This window comes from Ranitomeya imitator, chromosome 1 (assembly GCF_032444005.1).
Source record: "Ranitomeya imitator isolate aRanImi1 chromosome 1, aRanImi1.pri, whole genome shotgun sequence".
In the NCBI taxonomy this organism is placed as follows: domain Eukaryota; kingdom Metazoa; phylum Chordata; class Amphibia; order Anura; family Dendrobatidae; genus Ranitomeya; species Ranitomeya imitator.
In genome coordinates this window covers 21,108,379-21,130,072 of record NC_091282.1, presented here as the reverse complement: position 1 = coordinate 21,130,072, position 21,694 = coordinate 21,108,379, and the positions used below count along the sequence as shown (strand labels likewise).

General features: G+C 50.4%; 1 protein-coding gene across 2 annotated transcripts; it reads left to right on the top strand.

The window, feature by feature from the left end:
• Positions 1–1,040: 1,040 nt before the first annotated feature.
• Positions 1,041–20,812, top strand: GALT (galactose-1-phosphate uridylyltransferase). Of its 2 annotated transcripts, XM_069745856.1 has the most exons (11): positions 1,041–1,118; positions 12,806–12,975; positions 13,473–13,548; positions 14,750–14,798; positions 15,293–15,422; positions 16,080–16,136; positions 19,177–19,299; positions 19,365–19,497; positions 19,858–19,941; positions 20,278–20,432; positions 20,599–20,812. In XM_069745856.1, the coding sequence occupies exons 1-11, from the start codon at positions 1,088–1,090 to the stop codon at positions 20,677–20,679; spliced, it is 1,089 nt and encodes a 362-aa protein (XP_069601957.1). In that variant the 5' UTR covers positions 1,041–1,087; the 3' UTR covers positions 20,680–20,812. The 2 variants fall into 2 exon arrangements, with proteins under 2 accessions (XP_069601957.1, XP_069601958.1); XM_069745857.1 differs by lacking the exon at positions 1,041–1,118 and having other exon boundaries at positions 12,840–12,975; positions 14,750–14,826.
• The last annotated feature ends 882 nt before the right edge of the window (positions 20,813–21,694 follow it).

Genomic DNA, 21,694 nt, shown 5'->3' with positions numbered 1-21,694 from the left:
TATACACTGCACAGTACCACTCCTCCTGTCCTGTATATATACACTGCACAGTACCGCTCCTCATGTCCTATATATATACACTGCACAGTACCACTTCTCCTGTCCTGTATATATACACTGCACAGTACCGCTCCTCATGTCCTATATATATACACTGCACAGTACCGCTCCTCCTGTCCTGTATATATACACTGCACAGTATCGCTCCTCCTGTCCTGTATATATACACTGCACAGTACCGCTCCTCCTGTCCTGTATATATACACTGCACAGTACCACTCCTCCTGTCCTGTATATATACACTGCACAGTACCGCTCCTCCTGTCCTGTATATATACACTGCACAGTACCGCTCCTCCTGTCCTGTATATATACACTGCACAGTACCGCTCCTCATGTCCTATATATATACACTGCACAGTACCACTCCTCCTGTCCTGTATATATACACTGCACAGTACCACTCCTCCTGTCCTGTATATATACACTGCACAGTACCGCTCCTCCTGTCCTGTATATATACACTGCACAGTATCGCTCCTCCTGTCCTGTATATATACACTGCACAGTATCGCTCCTCCTGTCCTGTATATATACACTGCACAGTACCGCTCCTCCTGTCCTGTATATATACACTGCACAGTACCACTCCTCCTGTCCTGTATATATACACTGCACAGTACCGCTCCTCCTGTCCTGTATATATACACTGCACAGTACCGCTCCTCATGTCCTATATATATACACTGCACAGTACCACTCCTCCTGTCCTGTATATATACACTGCACAGTACCGCTCCTCATGTCCTGTATATATACACTGCACAGTACCGCTCCTCCTGTCCTGTATATATACACTGCACAGTACCGCTCCTCCTGTCCTGTATATATATATATATATACACACTGCACAGTATCGCTCCTCCTGCCCTGTATATATATATATATATATATACACTGCACAGTATCGCTCCTCCTGTCAGGTATTGTGGGTTGAATTCTCCGGCGCTGACTTCCTGGCAGTCATGTGATCAGCTGGTCACATGATCAGGATCACTCTCACACTTGCTTCTTCCTCTGCACAGTGATGGAGCCGCTCGCTGTCTTCCTGCCCAGCGGTAGGAACCATTCTGTGTTATATGGGGGGAGCGCGGTCAGGACTTGGACGATTCCAGCTCCCACTTTACAGGACCCTGCTCCTTATTCTACATGTTGTTTATTGCAGGAAGTCAGAACAGAAGAGATTCCAAATTATCAGATTCTGGTGTAATGGATGTTTGTGGGGTTCTTTTCCTTGTAAATTGTTTATTTTAAATTTGTATTATGCTGTATGTTATCTGTGGTGTTACATAGGACTGCAGGTGACATCTACTACATTATCTGTACTCAGAGAGTTATCACTGTGCTATCTGTGGTGTTACATAGGACTGCAGGTGACATCTACTACATTATCTGTACTCAGAGAGTTATCACTGTGTTATCTGTGGTGTTACATAGGACTGCAGGAGACTACTACATTATCTGTACTCAGAGAGTTATCACTGTGCTATCTGTGGTGTTACATAGGACTGCAGGTGACATCTACTACATTATCTGTACTCAGAGAGTTATCACTGTGTTATCTGTGGTGTTACATAGGACTGCAGGAGACTACTACATTATCTGTACTCAGAGAGTTATCACTGTGTTATATGTGGTGTTACATAGGACTGCAGGTGACATCTACTACATTATCTGTACTCAGAGAGTTATCACTGTGTTATCTGTGGTGTTACATAGGACTGCAGGTGACATCTACTACATTATCTGTACTCAGAGAGTTATCACTGTGTTATCGGTGGTGTTACATAGGACTGCAGGTGACATCTACTACATTATCTGTACTCAGAGAGTTATCACTGTGTTATCTGTGGTGTTACATAGGACTGCAGGTGACATCTACATTATCTGTACACAGAGTTATCACTGTGTTATCTGTGGTGTTACATAGGACTGCAGGTGACATCTACTGCATTATTTGTACTCAGAGAGATATCACTGTTATCTGTGGTGTTACATAGGACTGCAGGCGACATCTACTACATTATCTGTACTCAGAGTTATCACTGTGTTATCTGTGGTGTTACATAGGACTGCAGGTGACATCTACTGCATTATTTGTACTCAGAGAGTTATCACTGTTATCTGTGGTGTTACATAGGACTGCAGGTGACATCTACTACATTATCTGTACTCAGAGTTATCACTGTTATCTGTGGTGTTACATAGGACTGCAAGTGACATCTACCACATTATCTGTACTCGGAGAGGTATCACTGTGTTATCTGTGGTATTACATAGGACTGCTTGTGAGGATAATGTATAATATTATTATTATTATTATTATTATTTATTATTATAGCGCCATTTATTCCATGGCGCTTTACATGTGAGGAGGGGTATACATAATAAAACAAGTACAATAATCTTGAAAAATACAAGTCACAACTGGTACAGGAGGAGAGAGGACCCTGCCCGCGAGGGCTCACAATCTACAAGGGATGGGTGAGGATACAGTAGGTGAGGGTAGAGCTGGCCGTGCAGCGGTTTGGTCAATCGGTGGTTACTGCAGGTTGTAGGCTTGTCGGAAGAGGTGGGTCTTCAGGTTCTTTTTGAAGGTTTCGATGGTAGGCGAGAGTCTGATATGTTGTGGTAGAGCATTCCAGAGTAGGGGGGATGCACGAGAGAAATCTTGTATGCGATTGTGGGAAGAGGAGATAATAGGGGAGTAGAGAAGGAGATCTTGTGAGGATCGGAGGTTGCGTGCAGGAAAGTACCGGGAGACGAGGTCACAGATGTATGGAGGAGACAGGTTGTGGATGGCTTTGTACGTCATGGTTAGGCTTTTGTACTGGAGTCTCTGGGTGATGGGGAGCCAGTGCAGGGATTGACAGAGGGGAGAGGCCGGGGAATAGCGGGGGGACAGGTGGATTAGTCGGGCAGCAGAGTTTAGAATAGATTGGAGGGGTGCAAGAGTGTTAGAGGGGAGGCCACAGAGCAGGAGGTTACAGTAGTCAAGGCGGGAGATGATGAGGGCATGGACTAGGGTTTTTGCAGATTCTTGGTTTAGGAATGTGCGGATCCGTGAAATATTTTTGAGTTGGAGGCGGCAGGAAGTGGAATATAAGTTTTAGTCTCTCATTGCCAGCACCTATAGGGTGGGCGTTGACCCCCCTTTACTTCAGGGTTTAGCTTTTCTTTTCAATGTGTGTAGAAGAGGTTTTTATTGCTTCTTGCTGCAAATTCCAGGTTTGGAGCGACTTACTCCTATGCTCCCACCAAAGGAATTTATACAACCGCTGTAGTTGCAATAGGCAATTGTACCGGCTGAAACTGGTCTGATCTCTCTTTTAAAACATGAGGCTCTTTGTCCTAATCTTGTAAGATTCTGGGCCACCGATTTGGGTTAGAAAAATAATAAGTATATCTTGCTAACCTCCATCGGCAGATCTATCCGCCACTGTAAGCCTGAGCCTCTAGTTCCAGCAGGGACAGATTACGGATTTCTCTGAAACTATGCATCCCATCAAGCCCAAATTTGGTCTCATTAGAACGCCAATGTTAATATAAGATGAATGCTGGGTGTGTTATGATTCTGACATGTTCTGTAGCGGAGATACAGGCATTAGACAAACTTGTGTTAAATTTAGTAAGACTGAAGAGATATGAGGGTCTGAGGAAACCAGCCCTGTTAGTGATGTCACGAGGCTGTGGTTATTTAAGTGACTCCACTTTTCCCAGCCTTCAGAGTCTGTCTGAGTCTGACTTGAGGAGCCCTGACTGCCAGTCCTGATGCATTGGGACATTTGGGAGCTCCGCCCACTAGCCTGGTTTTGCCTGAAATGAGCTGAGAACATGTGAGTTTTACCTATTCTCATTTAATCCCTTTATTTTATAATTACTTTGTACTTATTTTCAATTGTCTCATATTTGTTATGAACTGGTGGTTTAGGAGCAACATGGGACGAGCTCTTAAGGAGGTGGTACCTGTACTGACCGCAGTCCCTAAGCTCAACACAACACTAGAAGTAGCCGTGGGATGCTCCTGTCACTCCCTAGGCATCTCGTCACAGCCTGAGAACTAACTACCCCTAAAGATAGAAACAGGAAAACTATCTTGCCTCAGAGAAAATCCCCAAAGGATAGATAGCCCCCCACAAGTAATGACTATGAGTGGAGAGGGAAAAGACATACGTAGAATGAAACCAGGATGTAGCACAGGAGGCCAGTCTAGCTAGATAGATAGTACAGGACGGAATACTGTGCGGTCAGTATTAAAAACTACAAAAATCCACACAGAGTTTACAAAAATCTCCACACCTGACTAAAGGTGTGGAGGGTAAATCTGCTTCCCAGAGCTTCCAGCTTAACTGAATTAATCGATACTGACAAGCTGGACAAAACATAGAATGCACAGAACGAATAAGTCCACAACATGTGGACAGAAAAGAGCAAAGAAAGGACTTATATTTGCTGAACTGGTCAGGATATCAGGGAAATCCAAGAGAGATGTGAATCCAACCAGGAACCATTGACAAGTGGCACTGGATGAAGGGAAGAGCCAGGCATAAATAGCCGAGGAGAAAGACAATCAGTGGAAGCAGCTGCAGACTGCTAAATCCAAGGAGCAGCCATTCCACTTACAACCACCGGAGGGAGCCCAAGAGCGGAATTCACAACAGTACTCCCCCCCCCCCCCTTGAGGAGGGGTCACCGAACCCTCACCAGAGCCCCCAGGCCGATCAGGACGAGCCAAGTGAAAAGCACGAACCAAATCGGCGGCATGGACATCGGAGGCAACAACCCAAGAGTTATCCTCCTGGCCACTTGACGAGATACTGAAGCCTCCGCCTCGAAAAACGAGAATCCAAAATTTTCTCAACCTCATATTCCAACTCTCCCTCAACCAACCCCGGGGCAGGAGGATCAACCGAGGGAGCAACGGGCACCACTTATCTCTGCAACAAAGATCTATGGAAAACATTATGAATGGCAAAAGAGGCTGGAAGAAGAGCCAAACGAAAAGACACCGGATTAATAATTTCAGAAATTTTATAAGGACCAATAAACCGAGGCTTAAACTTAGGGGAGGAAACCTTCATAGGAACATGACGAGAAGACAACCAAACCAAATCCCCCACACGAAGCCGGGGAACAACACACTGACGGCGGTTAGCAAAACGTTGAGCCCTTTCCTGAGACAACGCCAAATTGTCCACCACATGAGTCCAAATCTGCTGCAGCCTATCCACCACAGAATCAACACCAGGACAATCAGAAGGCTCAACCTGCCCAGAAGAAAAACGAGGATGAAAACCAAAAATGCAAAAGACAGGTGAAACCAAAGTAGCCAAACTAGCCCTATTATTAAGGGCAAACTCGGCCAACGGCAAGAAAGCCACCCAATCATCCTGATCAGCAGACACAAAGCATCTCAAATAGGTTTCCAAGGTCTGATTAGTTTGCTCAGTTTGGCCATTAGTCTGAGGATGAAACGCCGAAGAAAAAGACAAATCAATGCCCATCCTAGCACAAAAGGCCCGCCAAAACCTAGAAACAAACTGGGAACCTCTGTCAGACACAATATTCTCCGGAATGCCATGAAAACGAACCACATGCTGAAAAAACAATGGAACCAAATCTGAGGAGGAAGGCAACTTAGGCAAAGGTACTAGATGGACCATTTTAGAGAACCGGTCACAAACAACCCAGATAACAGACATCTTCTGGGAAACAGGAAGATCCGAAATAAAATCCATGGAAATATGCGTCCAGGGCCTCTCAGGGACCGGCAAAGGCAAAAGCAACCCACTAGCGCGGGAACAGCAAGGCTTGGCCCGGGCGCAAGTCCCACAGGACTGCACAAAAGCACGCACATCCCGCGACAAAGAAGGCCACCAAAAGGACCTAGCAACCAAATCTCTGGTACCAAAAATCCCAGGATGACCAGCCAACACTGAACAATGAACCTCAGAAATTGCCTTACTTGTCCATCTATCAGGAACAAACAGCTTCCCCACTGGACAGCGGTCAGGCCTATCAGCCTGAAATTCCTGAAGCACCCGCCGCAAATCAGGGGAGATGGCAGAAAGAATCACCCCTTCCTTAAGAATGCCAACCGGCTCAAGGACTCCAGGAGAATCACGCAAAAAAACTCCTAGAGAGGGCATCAGCCTTAACATTCTTAGATCCCGGAAGATACGAGACCACAAAATCAAAACGGGAGAAAAACAGGGACCATCGAGCCTGTCTAGGATTCAGCCGCTTGGCCGACTCGAGGTAAATCAGATTTTTATGATCAGTCAAGACCACAACGCGGTGCTTAGCTCCCTCAAGCCAATGTCGCCACTCCTCAAACGCCCACTTCATAGCCAACAACTCCCGATTGCCGACATCATAATTGCGTTCCGCAGGCGAAAACATTCTGGGAAAAAAAGCACACGGTTTCATCAAAGAACCATCAGAATGCCTCTGAGACAAAACGGCCCCTGCCCCAATCTCAGAAGCATCAACCTCAACCTGAAAAGGAAGAGAAACATCCGGCTGACGCAACACAGGGGCAGAAGTAAATCGGCGTTTAAGCTCCCGAAAGGCCTCAACAGCCGCAGAGGACCAATTCGTCACATCAGCGCCTTTCTTCGTCAAGTCAGTAAGGGGCTTAACCACACTGGAAAAGTTGGCAATGAAACGGCTATAGAAATTAGCAAAGCCCAAAAATTTTTGAAGGCTCTTCACAGATGTGGGTTGAATCCAGTCATGAATAGCTTGGACCTTAACAGGATCCATTTCCATAGACGAGGGAGAAAAAATAAAACCCAAAAAAGAGACCTTCTGAACTCTGAATAGGTACTTAGACCCCTTCACAAATAAAGCATTATCACGAAGGATCTGGAATACCATCCTGACCTGCTTCACATGAGACTCCCAATCATCGGAAAAAATCAAAATACCATCCAAATATACAACCATGAAGTTATCAAAATAATTGCGGAAAATATCATGCATGAAAGATTGGAACACAGATGGAGCATTAGAGAGCCTGAATGGCATCACGAGGTATTCAAAATGGCCTTCGGGCATATTAAATGCAGTTTTCCATTCGTCACCCTGTTTAATACGAACAAGATTATATGCCCCTCGGAGGTCAATCTTAGTAAACCAACTAGCCCCCTTAATCTGAGCAAACAAATCAGAAAGCAAAGGCAAGGGGTATTGGAATGTGACCGTGATCTTATTAAGAAGACGATAATCTATACAGGGTCTCAAGGAGCCATCCTTCTTAGCAACCAAAAAGAAACCCGCTCCCAATGGTGACGAAGACGGCCGAATATGCCCCTTCTCCAAAGATTCCTTAACATAACTCCGCATGGCGGCATGCTCTGGCACAGACAGATTGAAAAGTCGGCCCTTAGGGAACTTACAACCTGGAATCAAGTTAATAGCACAATCACAGTCCCTATGTGGAGGAAGGGAACTGGACTTGGGCTCATCAAATACCGTATATACTCGAGTATAAGCCGACCCGAGTATAAGCCGACCCCCCTAATTTTGCCACAAAAACTGGGAAAACTTATTGACTCGAGTATAAGCCTAGAGTGGAAATGCAGCATTTACCGGTGAATTTCAAAAATAAAAATAGATCATTATTTCCCCATAGCTGTGCCCCATATACGGTGCTCTGCACCGTTCATATTTCCCCATAGCTGTGCCATATACGGTGCTCTGCACCGTTCACTGTGCCCCATAGATGTGCCATATACGGTGCTCTGCACTGTTCACTGTGCCCCATAGATGTGCCATATACAGTGCTCTGCACCGTTCACTGTGCCCCATAGATGTGCCATATACGGTGCTCTGCACTGTTCACTGTGCCCCATAGATGTGCCATATACGGTGCTCTGCACTGTTCACTGTGCCCCATAGATGTGCCATATACGGTGCTCTGCACCGTTCACTGTGCCCCATAGATGTGCCATATACGGTGCTCTGCACCGTTCACTGTGCCCCATAGATGTGCCATATACGGTGCTCTGCACCGTTCACTGTGCCCCATAGATGTGCCATATACGGTGCTCCGCACCGTTCACTGTGCCCCATAGCTGTGCCATATACGGTGCTCTGCACCGTTCATTGTGCCCCATAGATGTGCCATATACGGTGCTCTGCACCGTTCACTGTGCCCCATAGATGTGCCATATACGGTGCTCTGCACCGTTCACTGTGCCCCATAGATGTGCCATATACGGTGCTCTGCACCGTTCATTGTGCCCCATAGATGTGCCATATACGGTGCTCTGCACCGTTCACTGTGCCCCATAGATGTGCCATATACGGTGCTCTGCACCGTTCACTGTGCCCCATAGATGTGCCATATACGGTGCTCTGCACCGTTCATTGTGCCCCATAGCTGTGCCCATATACGGTGGCCGGGAAGATGGAGGCGCCGGCCGGGAAGATGGAGCGACGCTCGGCGGCTGGAACGAGGACAGGTGAATATGCTATACTTACCTAGTCCTGGCGATCCTCGCGCTGTCCCTCTGCCTGGTCTTCGGTGCCGCAGCTTCTTTCTCTATCAGCGGTCACCGGCACCGCTGATTAGAGGAATGAATAGGCGGCTCCGCCCCTATGGGAGGTGGAGCCGCTTATTCATTTCTGTAATGAGCGGTCCCACGTGACCGCTGAAGAGGGGAAGAAGCTGCAGCACAGAAGACCGTGGGAAGGCAGGGACAGCGCGAGGATCGCTGGGACTAGGTAAGTATACCTCAGCACCCTCTCCCCCTCACCCGCCGACCCTGCCACCCACCTTGACTTGAGTATAAGCCGAGAGGGGCACTTTCAGCCCAAAATTTTGGGCTGAAAATCTCGGCTTATACTCGAGTATATACGGTACATCCTGGAAATCCGACAAAAACTCAGGGACCTCAGAAGAGGGGGAAGAGGAAATTGACATCAAAGGAACATCACTATGTACCCCTTGACAACCCCAACTAGTCATAGACATAGTTTTCCAATCCAGCACCGGATTATGTTCCTGTAACCATGGAAAACCCAGTACAACAACATCATGCAGGTTATGCAACACCAGAAAACGGCAATCTTCCTGATGTGCTGGAGCCATGTACATGGTCATCTGCGTCCAGTACTGAGGTTTATCCTTGGCCAATGGTGTAGCATCAATGCCCCTCAAAGGAATAGGGCTCTGCAAAGGCTGCAAGGAAAAACCACAGCGCCTGGCGAATTCTAAGTCCATTAAGTTCAGGGCAGCGCCTGAATCCACAAATGCCATGACAGAAAAGGACGACAATGAGAAAATCAGGGTCACAGATAAGAGAAATTTAGGCTGTATAGTACTGATGGTAACAGACCTAGCGACCCTCCTAGTACGCTTAGGGCAATCGGAAATAACATGAGCAGAATCACCACAGTAAAAACACAGCCTATTCTGACGTCTGAATTCCTGCCGTTCTGTTCTAGTCAAAATCCTATCACATTGCATAGGCTCAGGACTCTGCTCAGAGGACACTGCCATATGGTGCACAGCTTTGCGCTCGCGCAGACGCCGATCAATCTGAATGGCTAGAGACATAGATTCGCTCAAACCAGTAGGCGTAGGGAAGCCCACCATAACATCTTTAAGGGCTTCAGAAAGACCTTTTCTGAAAATGGCAGCCAGAGCATCCTCATTCCATTTAGTGAGCACAGACCATTTCCTAAATTTCTTGCAGTATAATTCTGCCGCTTCCTGACCTTGACACAAGGCCAACAGGGTTTTTTCTGCATGATCCACAGAATTAGGTTCGTCATTCAATAATCCGAGCGCTTGAAAAAATGCGTCTACATTCAGCAATGCCGGATCCCCTGATTCAAGGGAGAATGCCCAGTCCTGAGGGTCACCACGCAGCAAGGATATGATGATTTTAACTTGCTGAATGGGATCACCAGAAGAAAGGGGTTTCAAAGCAAAAAACAATTTGCAGTTATTTTTAAAGTTCAAAAACTTGGATCTGTCCCCAAAAAACAAATCAGGAGTAGGAATTTTAGGCTCCAAAGCCGGAGTCTGGACAACATAATCTTGGATACTCTGTACTCTTGCAGCAAGTTGATCCACACGAGAAAACAGACCCTGAACATCCATGCCAGAGCATAAATCCTGAACCACCCAGAGATCAAGAGGAAAAAAAAGACAAAACAGAGCACAGAAAAAAAAATGGCTCAGAATTTTTTTTTCCTTCTTTTGAGATGCATTTAATTCATTTTTGGCCACTTGTACTGTTATGAACTGGTGGTTTTGGAGCAACATGGGACAGGCTCTGAAGGAGGTGGTACCTGTACTGACCGCAGTCCCTAAGCTCAACACAACACTAGAAGTAGCCGTGGGATGTTCCTGTCACTCCCTAGGCACCTCGTCACAGCCTGAGAACTAACTACCCCTAAAGATAGAAACAGGAAAACTATCTTGCCTCAGAGAAAATCCCCAAAGGATAGATAGCCCCCCACAAGTAATGACTGTGAGTGGAGAGGGCAAAGACATACGTAGAATGAAACCAGGATGTAGCACAGGAGGCCAGTCTAGCTAGATAGATAGGACAGGACGGAATACTGTGCGGTCAGTATTAAAAACTACAAAAATCCACACAGAGTTTACAAAAATCTCCACACCTGCCTAAAGGTGTGGAGGGTAAATCTGCTTCCCAGAGCTTCCAGCTTAACTGAATTAATCGATACTGACAAGCTGGACAAAACATAGAATGCACAGAACGAATAAGTCCACAATATGTGGACAGAAAAGAGCAAAGAAAGGACTTATCTTTGCTGAACTGGTCAGGATATCAGGGAAATCCAAGAGAGATGTGAATCCAACCAGGAACCATTGACAAGTGGCACTGGCTGAAGGGAAGAGCCAGGCATAAATAGCCGAGCAGAAAGACAATCAGTGGAAGCAGCTGCAGACTGCTAAATCCAAGGAGCAGCCATTCCACTTAAAACCACCGGAGGGAGCCCAAGAGCAGAACTCACAAAAGTGCCACTTACAACCACCGGAGGGAGCCCAAGAGCGGAATTCACAACACATATTGTAACATCTTTATATAACTTTTTATAAACACTGCCTTAAATATTTTATGAAGTATAATATTTAAAATACTAGATTCGTTCTTCTGCTCTAAAACGTACCCTAAGTCTTCTGAAGGGAATTACGCTACTGTTTTGGGTTAGCTTCGGACCTGTTTAAACGAACCTGGTGGCAGCATACCGTGTGCTGTGCCTTGGGGAGTCGTTGTAGCAACTGCGGCATTGATAATTATTATTCCTGCCTGAGTGGGAGTAGTTATATCGCCTCGCTGCAGCGTGCCCAATAGCCAGTACATAGCAGGCAGCCTTTCTGGCGACTAATTACCCTAGGTGCAGTACCTAGTCTGACCTGAGGGTGAAGGGGGCGCCAGAGAGCTGCAAGTTTTCAAGTGGAACTGTAAGTGGGATATACATAAATCCCTGCAGTTCGTGGTATATTGAAGAGCAGTGGGATAACTAGAATAAGCCCCTGCTGTAAACTAAGAGGTCAATAGCCTTGTGTGTGTTTTTTTTCATCACATTGTAGCAGTGGAGGGATAACTAAGATAAGCCCCCCTGCACATGTGATAGCCATCTGTTGGCCTAAAGTCACCTCAATCCGTGACTTGGGGGTGACGGTAACGGTGTGAATCGTGACACTGCTGTATACATAGTAGATGCTGTAGTGTTACATAGGACTGCTGAATATATAACAGATGCTATGATGTTACATAGGATTGCTTAATACATGGTTGATGCTGTGATGTTACATAGGACTGCTGGATATATAGTAGATGCTGTGGTGTCACATAGAACTGCCGGAGACTTAGTAAATATTGCGTTATTACATAGGACTGCTGCATGCATACTAGATACAGTGATGTTACATAGGACTGCTGGATTTTTAATGCTATGGTGTTGCATAGGATTGCTGGATACATAGTATATACTGGTGTTACATAGGACTGATGGATACATAGTATATACTGTGGTATTACATAGGACTTCTGGATACATAGTAGATATTGTGGTGTTACATGGGACTTCTGGGTACATGGTATATACTGTGGTGTTACTTAGGACTGCTGGATACATAGTATAAACTGTGGTGTTAAATAGGATTGATGGATACATTGATGTTGTGTTACATAGGACTGCTGGATACATAGTAGATACTGAGGTGTTACATAGGACTGCTGGATACATAGTTGATGTTGTGTTACATAGGAGTGCTGGATACATAGTAGATACTGTGGTGTTACATAGGAGTGCTGGATACATAGTTGATGATGTAGTGTTACATAGGACTGCTTGATACATAGTAGATACTGTGATGTTACATAGGAGTGCTGTATACATAGTAAATACGCAGGTGTTACATAGGACTGCTGGATACATTCTATATACTGTGGTGTTACATAGGATTGATGGATACAGTCTATATACTGTGGTGTTAAATAGGATTGATGGATACATAATTGATGTGTTGTTACATAGGACTGCTGGATACATAGTTGATTATGTAGTGTTACATAGGACTGCTGGATACATAGTAGATACTGTGGTGTTATATAGGAGTGCCGGATACATAGTAGATACTGTGGTGTTACATAGGACTGCTGGATACATAGTCGATACTGTGGTTTTATATAGGAGTGCTGGATACATAGTCGATACTGTGGTGATACATAGTAGACATTGTGTACGTGTCTTGCAGAGCACCAGCACCTCCGGTATAACCCCCTTCATGATGATTGGGTTCTGGTTTCCGCGCACCGTATGGGCCGCCCGTGGCAGGGTCAGCTGGAGAAGCTTCCTCAGGAAGAGATTGCCAGACACGACCCTGAGAATCCGCTGTGTCCCGGAGCCCGGAGACCCGGGGGGCAGGTAATGGGGGGGCTGCAGGGTGGTCCCTAGTGATCGCCACACAAAGAAGTTCATGTAACAGATGGAGGATCCGAAATCAAATCCTGGAGGCTGCACCTTCCTAATCCATGGCCTCTGGGGTCACTGTCCTGTCTACGGGTGAGGGGAAGAGAGACCCCGTCTTGTGCAACCCCCTCCTGTCATTCGCGAACCCCCTCCCGTCATGCTCGACCCCCCCTTGTCATGCGTGACCCCCCTTGTCATGGGCGACTCCCCATCATGGGCAACCCACCTCCTGTCAAGCACAACCCCTCTCGTCAGGTCCCCCCCATTATTTGTGACCCCCACCTTGTCATGCGCAGCCCCCCTCCCGTCATGCGCGGCCCATCACCTGGAAGCCCTGCTCTATGATGGCAATTCTCACACATTGTTTGGTCTTCACTGTTTGATTTGTAGCCTGTGACTCCAACTCTCCTCATCCTCACTTTTATCGTTCTCCATCGTTCTTTGTCCTGAAGGTAAATCCTGACTATACGGGAACTTTTATCTTTGACAACGACTTCCCGGCTCTGCAGCCGGATGTCCCCGATCCAGGTGAGCACCGCGAAGACTAACGACAGCGCATTTGTAACAAGTATTCGGGGGATTGTCCAAGAGTAACGTATTGGTGACCTGTCTACAGGATTCCTCATCAATATGAGGTCGGTGTGAGTCTGAATCTGGCACCTTTTCTGATCAGCTGTTACCTTCTCCATAGGCGGTGTGATATAAACCATGTACGGAGCTGCGCGGCGGTGGTGCAGTCCCCCGAAGTGGCCACTAACCCGTGTATGGAGCTGCGCTGTTCTAGAGCTAATAACTGCTGATCGGTGGGTATGCTGGGTTTCATACCACCGCCACTCTGATACTGATGACCTATCCTCAGAAGTAGGATGATGGGTTCTGGAGGAGTGTAGAGAAGGAGGCAGCTGACTCTTGGTGGAGAGTATAGGAGGAGGTGGTTGGGTCTTGGTGGAGAGTAGAGGAGGAGGTGGTTGGGTCATGGTGGAGAGTAGAGGAGGAAGTGGTTGAGTCTTGGTGGAGAGTAGGAAGTGGTTGGGTCTTGGTGGAGAGTGTAGGAGGAGGTGGTTGGGTCATGGTGGAGAGTAGAGGAGGAAGTGGTTGGGTCTTGGTGGAGAGTAGAGGAGGAAGTGGTTGGGTCTTGGTGGAGAGAGTAGGAGGAGGTGGTTGGGTCTTGGTGAAGAGTAGAGGAGCAGGCTGGGTCTTCGTAGAGAGTACAGGAGAAGATGGTTGAGTCTTGATAGAGAGTAGAGAAGGAGGTGGTTGGATTATGGTTGAGAGTGGAGGAGGTGGTTGGGTCTTGGTAGATAGTACAGGATGAAGTTGTTGTGTTTTGGGGGAGCGTAGAGGAGGAGGTGGTTGGGTCTTGGTAGTGAGTACAGGAGGAGGTGGTTGGGTCATGGATGGAGGAGATTAGAGGAGGAGGTGGCTAGGTCAAGGCCATAGAATAAATGGGAGCATACGGCAGGATCATGGTGGTGTCTAGATGAGGCAGTGGGATCCTCGTCGAGTGCTGAAGAGAGAGGTCTGCCGTGTCCTGAGGGAGTGTAAAGGAGGAGTTTGGAATTATGGTGAAGAAAAGAGGAGGAGTTGGCTGGATCATGGCAGGGAATAGTAGAGGAGGTGGCCGGCTCATTGTGGAGTGTAGAGGATGAGACGGCCTGGTCATGGCAGAATTCAGACATCTAGATATATTTTAGGCACTATTCCAGTCTCCTTATGTTCTGTCCTGCAGGTCCCAATGAACACCCGCTGCTCCAGGCGAGATCTGCACGTGGAGTTTGGTATTTATGTCCTGTTGCTGTATTATAGGTGTGGTATAAATGCTGTGGGGGCTTTTGACATCTTTGATTTATATGTGACACACAAGAAGCCCTCTGCTGTCCTCCCGGACCATCTTTTCACCGTCTTCTTGGCCCCTGTCTCCGCCGTCCTCTGCACTCCCGGACCTTCTCTCTGCCACGCTCCCGGACCTTCTCTCTGCCACGCTCCCGGACCTTCTCTCTGCCACGCTCCCGGACCTTCTCTCTGCCACGCTCCCGGACCTTCTCTCTGCCATGCTCCCGGACCTTCTCTCTGCCACGCTCCCGGACCTTCTCTCTGCCACGCTCCCGGACCTTCTCTCTGCCACGCTCCCGGACCTTCTCTCTGCCACGCTCCCGGACCTGTTCTCCTGCCCTACCGACACCCTGACCACTGTTTATGTACTGACCCCTCTCGAGTTCTTCATGTCTCTCGGTTGCGTTGACTTTATGGGTGTCTTCTTTCGTCTCCTCAGCCAGGTTATGTGCTTCCATCCCTGGTCAGATATCACTCTTCCACTGATGTCGTCAGATGAGGTCCGAGCCGTGATTGACAAGTGGGCGGAGATAAACACTGACTTAGGCGCCATTTACCCTTGGGTTCAGGTGAGGACGATCTTCATTGCTCTGAACTGCGGACGTAATCTAATGGGAATATTAAGGGTGACGTCATATGTTAGGTCTCATGGTCTTTTAAAGCTGGCGAGTCCACGCATATCGCTGCTCACTAATCCGATGTCTCCTGCATAAGGCAAGGGCTCGTGCCCCTTCGATGACGGTTTATCTCCGCACAGGTGGAGCAGAAGGTGGTTTTGCTGGATTTCTCTTTATATGTCAGTAACTGCTGTTTATTCCAATTCCTCATTGTTTGTCAGATTTCTGCTTGCTGTCGGTGAATAGAAAGCTTCTTGTTTACGTGTAGAGGTTCTGAATCCATCTTGCTGCTAAAAATTTGCTACAGTTGCATTAAGAATAATGATGTGCGTCGTCCCCCCCCCCCCCAAAGACAGCGCCCCACTTAGCTTAGGGTTGTGTCTGGTACTGCAGCTGTTCCCCGTACACCACAAGGGCAGACACCAGGGCTAGAGGGGTGATGTGTGTGGAGGAGGGAGCAGACTGAGCAATCCTCAGTGAGCTAAACCCATCAGCAGCACACAGCTATATTGTGTTCATAGTTTGTTACAATGTGTCAGTCTGGAGGACGCGGTGGATTGTCCGCACTGGTCCTATGTCGCCTCCTGACAACTCTCCTCTTATTTCCAGATTTTTGAGAATAAAGGTGCCATGATGGGATGCTCCAACCCGCACCCGCACTGCCAGGTAACTCAGTGTGTACTGCCCCCTAGTGGAGACCTGTAGCCTCTGCAGCACAGGATGCTCTGTGTAATGTGGGATACAGAAAGTGAACGATTTCCTTCATTGGCCCCTCAACGTAGCCAGGCGCAGTCCTCACAGGCGTAGTCCTCCCACCCCAGCTCATCCTCAGGTCACAGGCACAGTCCTCACAGGCGCAGTCCTCCCGCCCCGGCTCATCCTCAGGTCACAGGCACAGTCCTCACAGGCGCAGTCCTCCCGCCCCGGCTCATCCTCAGGTCTCAGGCTCAGTCCTCCCGCCCCGGCTCATCCTCAGGTCACGGGCGCAGTCCTCACAGGCGCAGTCCTCCCACCCCGGCTCATCCTCAGGTCACAGGCACAGTCCTCACAGGCGCAGTCCTCCCGCCCCGGCTCATCCTCAGGTCACAGGCACAGTCCTCACAGGCGCAGTCCTCCCGCCCCGGCTCATCCTCAGGTCTCAGGCTCAGTCCTCCCGCCCCGGCTCATCCTCAGGTCACGGGCGCAGTCCTCACAGGCGCAGTCCTCCCACCCCGGCTCATCCTCAGGTCACAGGCACAGTCCTCACAGGCGCAGTCCTCCCGCCCCGGCTCATCCTCAGGTCACAGGCACAGTCCTCACAGGCGCAGTCCTCCCGCCCCGGCTCATCCTCAGGTCTCAGGCTCAGTCCTCCCGCCCCGGCTCATCCTCAGGTCACGGGCGCAGTCCTCCCGCCCCGGCTCATCCTCAGGTCACAGGCACAGTCCTCACAGGCGCAGTCCTCCCGCCCCGGCTCATCCTCAGGTCTCAGGCTCAGTCCTCCCGCCCCGGCTCATCCTCAGGTCACGGGCGCAGTCCTCACAGGCGCAGTCCTCCCACCCCGGCTCATCCTCAGGTCACAGGCACAGTCCTCACAGGCGCAGTCCTCCCGCCCCGGCTCATCCTCAGGTCACAGGCACAGTCCTCACAGGCGCAGTCCTCCCGCCCCGGCTCATCCTCAGGTCACAGGCACAGTCCTCACAGGCGCAGTCCTCCCGCCCCGGCTCATCCTCAGGTCTCAGGCTCAGTCCTCCCGCCCCGGCTCATCCTCAGGTCACAGGCACAGTCCTCCCGCCCCGGCTCATCCTCAGGTCACAGGCGCAGTCCTCCCACCCCGGCTCATCCCCAGGTCACAGGGGCAGTTCTCCCACCCCGGCTCATCCCCAGGTCAAAGGGGCAGTTCTCCTACCCCGGCTCATCCCCAGGTCAAAGGGGCAGTTCTCCCGCCCCGGCTCATCCTCAGGTCACGGGCGCAGTTCTCCCGCCCCGGCTCATCCTCAGGTCACGGGCACAGTCCTCCCGCCCCGGCTCATCCTCAGGTCACGGGCGCAGTCCTCCCGCCCCGGCTCATCCTCAGGTCACAGGCACAGTCCTCCCGCCCCGGCTCATCCTCAGGTCACGGGCGCAGTCCTCCCGCCCCGGCTCATCCTCAGGTCACGGGCACAGTCCTCCCACCCCGGCTCATCCTCAGGTCACAGGCACAGTCCTCCCGCCCCGGCTCATCCTCAGGTCACGGGCGCAGTCCTCCCACCCCGGCTCATCCTCAGGTCACAGGCACAGTCCTCACAGGCGCAGTCCTCCCGCCCCGGCTCATCCTCAGGTCTCAGGCTCAGTCCTCCCGCCCCGGCTCATCCTCAGGTCACGGGCGCAGTCCTCCCACCCCGGCTCATCCTCAGGTCACAGGCACAGTCCTCACAGGCGCAGTCCTCCCGCCCCGGCTCATCCTCAGGTCACAGGCACAGTCCTCACAGGCGCAGTCCTCCCACCCCGGCTCATCCTCAATTTACAGGCACAGTCCTCCCGCCCCGGCTCATCCTCAGGTCACAGGCATAGTCCTCCCGCCCCGGCTCATCCTCAGGTCACAGGCGCAGTCCTCCCACCCCGGCTCATCCCCAGGTCACAGGGGCAGTTCTCCCACCCCGGCTCATCCCCAGGTCAAAGGGGCAGTTCTCCCGCCCCGGCTCATCCTCAGGTCACGGGCGCAGTTCTCCCGCCCCGGCTCATCCTCAGGTCACGGGCACAGTCCTCCCGCCCCGGCTCATCCTCAGGTCACGGGCGCAGTCCTCCCGCCCCGGCTCATCCTCAGGTCACGGGCGCAGTCCTCCCACCCCGGCTCATCCTCAGGTCACGGGCGCAGTCCTCCCACCCCGGCTCATCCTCAGGTCACGGGCGCAGTCCTCCCGCCCCGGCTCATCCTCAGGTCACTGGCACAGTCCTCCCGCCCCGGCTCATCCTCAGGTCACGGGCGCAGTCCTCCCGCCCCGGCTCATCCTCAGGTCACTGGCACAGTCCTCTCACCCTGGCTCATCCCCAGGTCACGGGCGCAGTCCTCCCACCCCGGCTCATCCTCAGGTCACGTGCGCAGTCCTCCAGCCCCGGCTCATCCTCAGGTCACTGGCACAGTCCTCCCGCCCCGGCTCATCCTCAGGTCACGGGCGCAGTCCTCCCACCCCGGTTCATCCTCAGGTCACTGGCACAGTCCTCCCGCCCCGGCTCATCCTCAGGTCACGGGCGCAGTCCTCCCACCCCGGCTCATCCTCAGGTCACGGGCGCAGTCCTCCCACCCCGGCTCATCCTCAGGTCACGGGCGCAGTCCTCCCACCCCGGCTCATCCTCAGGTCACTGGCACAGTCCTCCCGCCCCGGCTCATCCTCAGGTCACGGGCGCAGTCCTCCCACCCCGGCTCATCCTCAGGTCACGGGCGCAGTCCTCCCACCCCAGCTCATCCTCAGAAGCGCAGTTGTTCCTCACCCGGCTCAGTTGATTTACAGGACTTTGATCTCTGGTTTATTTCTATTATGTTTTTGACCTTGGTAGATAATCATGGTGGTTTTTAACCCTCCAATGTCCATGACTGGAGCTGGATCTGCAGTTTGGGGCGTTCACTTTCCGGTGTGATGACAGAGGAGGTGGTTAGATGATCATAATGTTTTATAGACAGAAATGTCACGGATAGGACATCGGCTGATGTGGATGTAAATAGACTGATTATTATTCTCTTTCCTTTAAGATCTGGGCAAGTAATTTCCTTCCTAACGAAGCTCAGACTGAGGACCGGACACAGCGGGAATATCTGCGGACACATGGCACCCCAATGTTACTGGAGTATGGGAGGCTAGAGGAGGAGCGACAGGTGGGTGTACGACGTGCGGGGGGCAAGGGGGCGGCTCAGTGGCTAACACATCGCCATGTCTCTAGGAGCGTCTGGTGCTGAGGAATGAGCACTGGTTGGTGCTGGTCCCATACTGGGCAGTATGGCCCTTCCAGACCCTTCTTCTACCACGCCGTCATGTGACCAGACTGCAGTACCTGAGCGATGCGGAGAGGGACAGTATGTAATTGTAATAGACACCGATGTGCTTTCTGGTTATATCTGGGGCCCCTCACTCCCCCTCTCCTCTGTGGGTCTCTGCTGTCCCCTCTCCCCTATTCTCTGTGGGTTCCTCCTCCTCCTCCTCTCTGGGTCTCCGCTCTCCTCCTCCTCCCATATCATGGCTGTACTCCTGCTCCTCCTCCTCCCTCTTTCTGTGTTGCCCCATATCATGGCTGTACTCCTGCTCCTCCTCCTCCCTCTTTCTGTGTTGCCCCACATCATGACTGTACTCCTGCTCCTCTCACCTCCTATCTCAGCGGTCGGGGCCGATCTCTGTACGTAGTTCCCCCTTTTCGTGCTGTTGTCTTCTGTTCCCAGGCTTGGCTTCCATCATGAAGCGACTCCTCTGCAAGTACGACAACCTGTTTGAGATCTCCTTCCCGTACTCCATGGGCTGGCACGGTGGGTGAGACCGCAGCGGAAGCAAACACGACCCAGAGTGTTAGAGATCTGTTTCCGATGGACGTCTGTCTGCACACTGTAAAGCCCCTGTACATGTAGAACGCGAGGTGTTTGGGGGTCTTCTCTGCCCCCTCCTCCTGGTGACTGTATATGGCGGCACTTTGGCCGGATTATTGGGCTTCTTTGTATGTTCTAGTGTTAGTGGGACTCTGGTAATATCTGGCAGTTTTATGCCCCTGCTCCAGGTCACGTCCATCAGGGCGACATTTCTCCATCCGGCTGTATAATCCCCTGTGTGTTCTCCTGCGCTGACACCTCTGCTCCTCTCCTCTGCAGGGGCCCCGACCGGACATCACCTCGGAGAGGACTGCGGTCATTGGCAGCTCCACGCGCACTATTACCCCCCGCTGCTGCGCTCCGCCTCGGTGCGGAAGTTCATGGTGGGGTACGAGATGTTGGCTCAGGGTCAGCGGGACCTGACAGCAGAGCAGGTGAGCTGACCATCTACTCTGAGGGACGGCGTGATAGCCTGTGGGTCTGTGCCTGTATCCTGGGGGTGCGTAGAGCAGGAATATCCCTGCGCGCTCCATGCCTCAGGTGCTGCGCCCGCTCTTGCGCGCTGGATTTTCCTCATATTGTGTTTTCTTTCCCTGTCAGGCGGCCGAGCGGCTGAGGAATCTCCCAGAAGAGCATTATAAGCTCAGGAGTGTGCCCCCTAGTGGAGGAGCAGAGCATTGACCTGTGACCGGGGTGACCCTGGAGAAACTGAGAACACTGAGCCCATAATAGGCGACAGCAACATGTCTGTGTCCATCCGACCGTCAATCTGTGACCCCCAAATGTACAATAAATTATACAGAAAATGATGAAATGTCACTAGTGATGTCTTATTATAACTGAGATCTGGAGAGCGGTGATGTCACTGCTGTATAATATAACTGAGATCTGGGGAGCGGTCATGTCACTGCTGTATAATATAACTGAGATCTGGGGAGCGGTGATGTTACTGCTGTATAATATAACTGAGATCTGGGGAGCGGTCTTGTCACTGCTGTATAATATAACTGAGATCTGGGGAGCGGTGATGTTACTGCTGTATAATATAACTGAGATCTGGGGAGCGGTCTTGTCACTGCTGTATAATATAACTGAGATCTGGGGAGCGGTCATGTCACTGCTGTATAATATAACTGAGATCTGGGGAGCGGTCTTGTCACTGCTGTATAATATAACTGAGATCTGGGGGGCGGTCATGTCACTACTGTATAATATGACTGAGATCTGGGGAGCGGTCATGTCACTGCTGTATAATATAACTGATATCTGGAGATCGGTCATGTCACTGCTGTATAATATAACTGAGATCTGGGGAGCGGTCATGTCACTGCTGTATAATATAACTGAGATCTGGGGAGCGGTCATGTCACTGCTGTATAATATAACTGAGATCTGGGGAGCGGTGATGTCACTGCTGTATAATATAACTGATATCTGGAGAGCGGTGATGTTACTGCTGTATAATATAACTGAGATCTGGGGAGCGGTGATGTCACTGCTGTATAATATAACTGAGATCTGTAGAGCGGTCATGTCACTGCTGTATAATATAACTGAGATCTGGGGGGCGGTCATGTCACTTCTGTATAATATAACAGATCTGGGGAGCGGTGATGTCACTGCTGTATAATATAACAGATCAGGGGAGCGGTCATGTCACTGCTGTATAATATAACTGAGATCTGGAGTGCGGTCA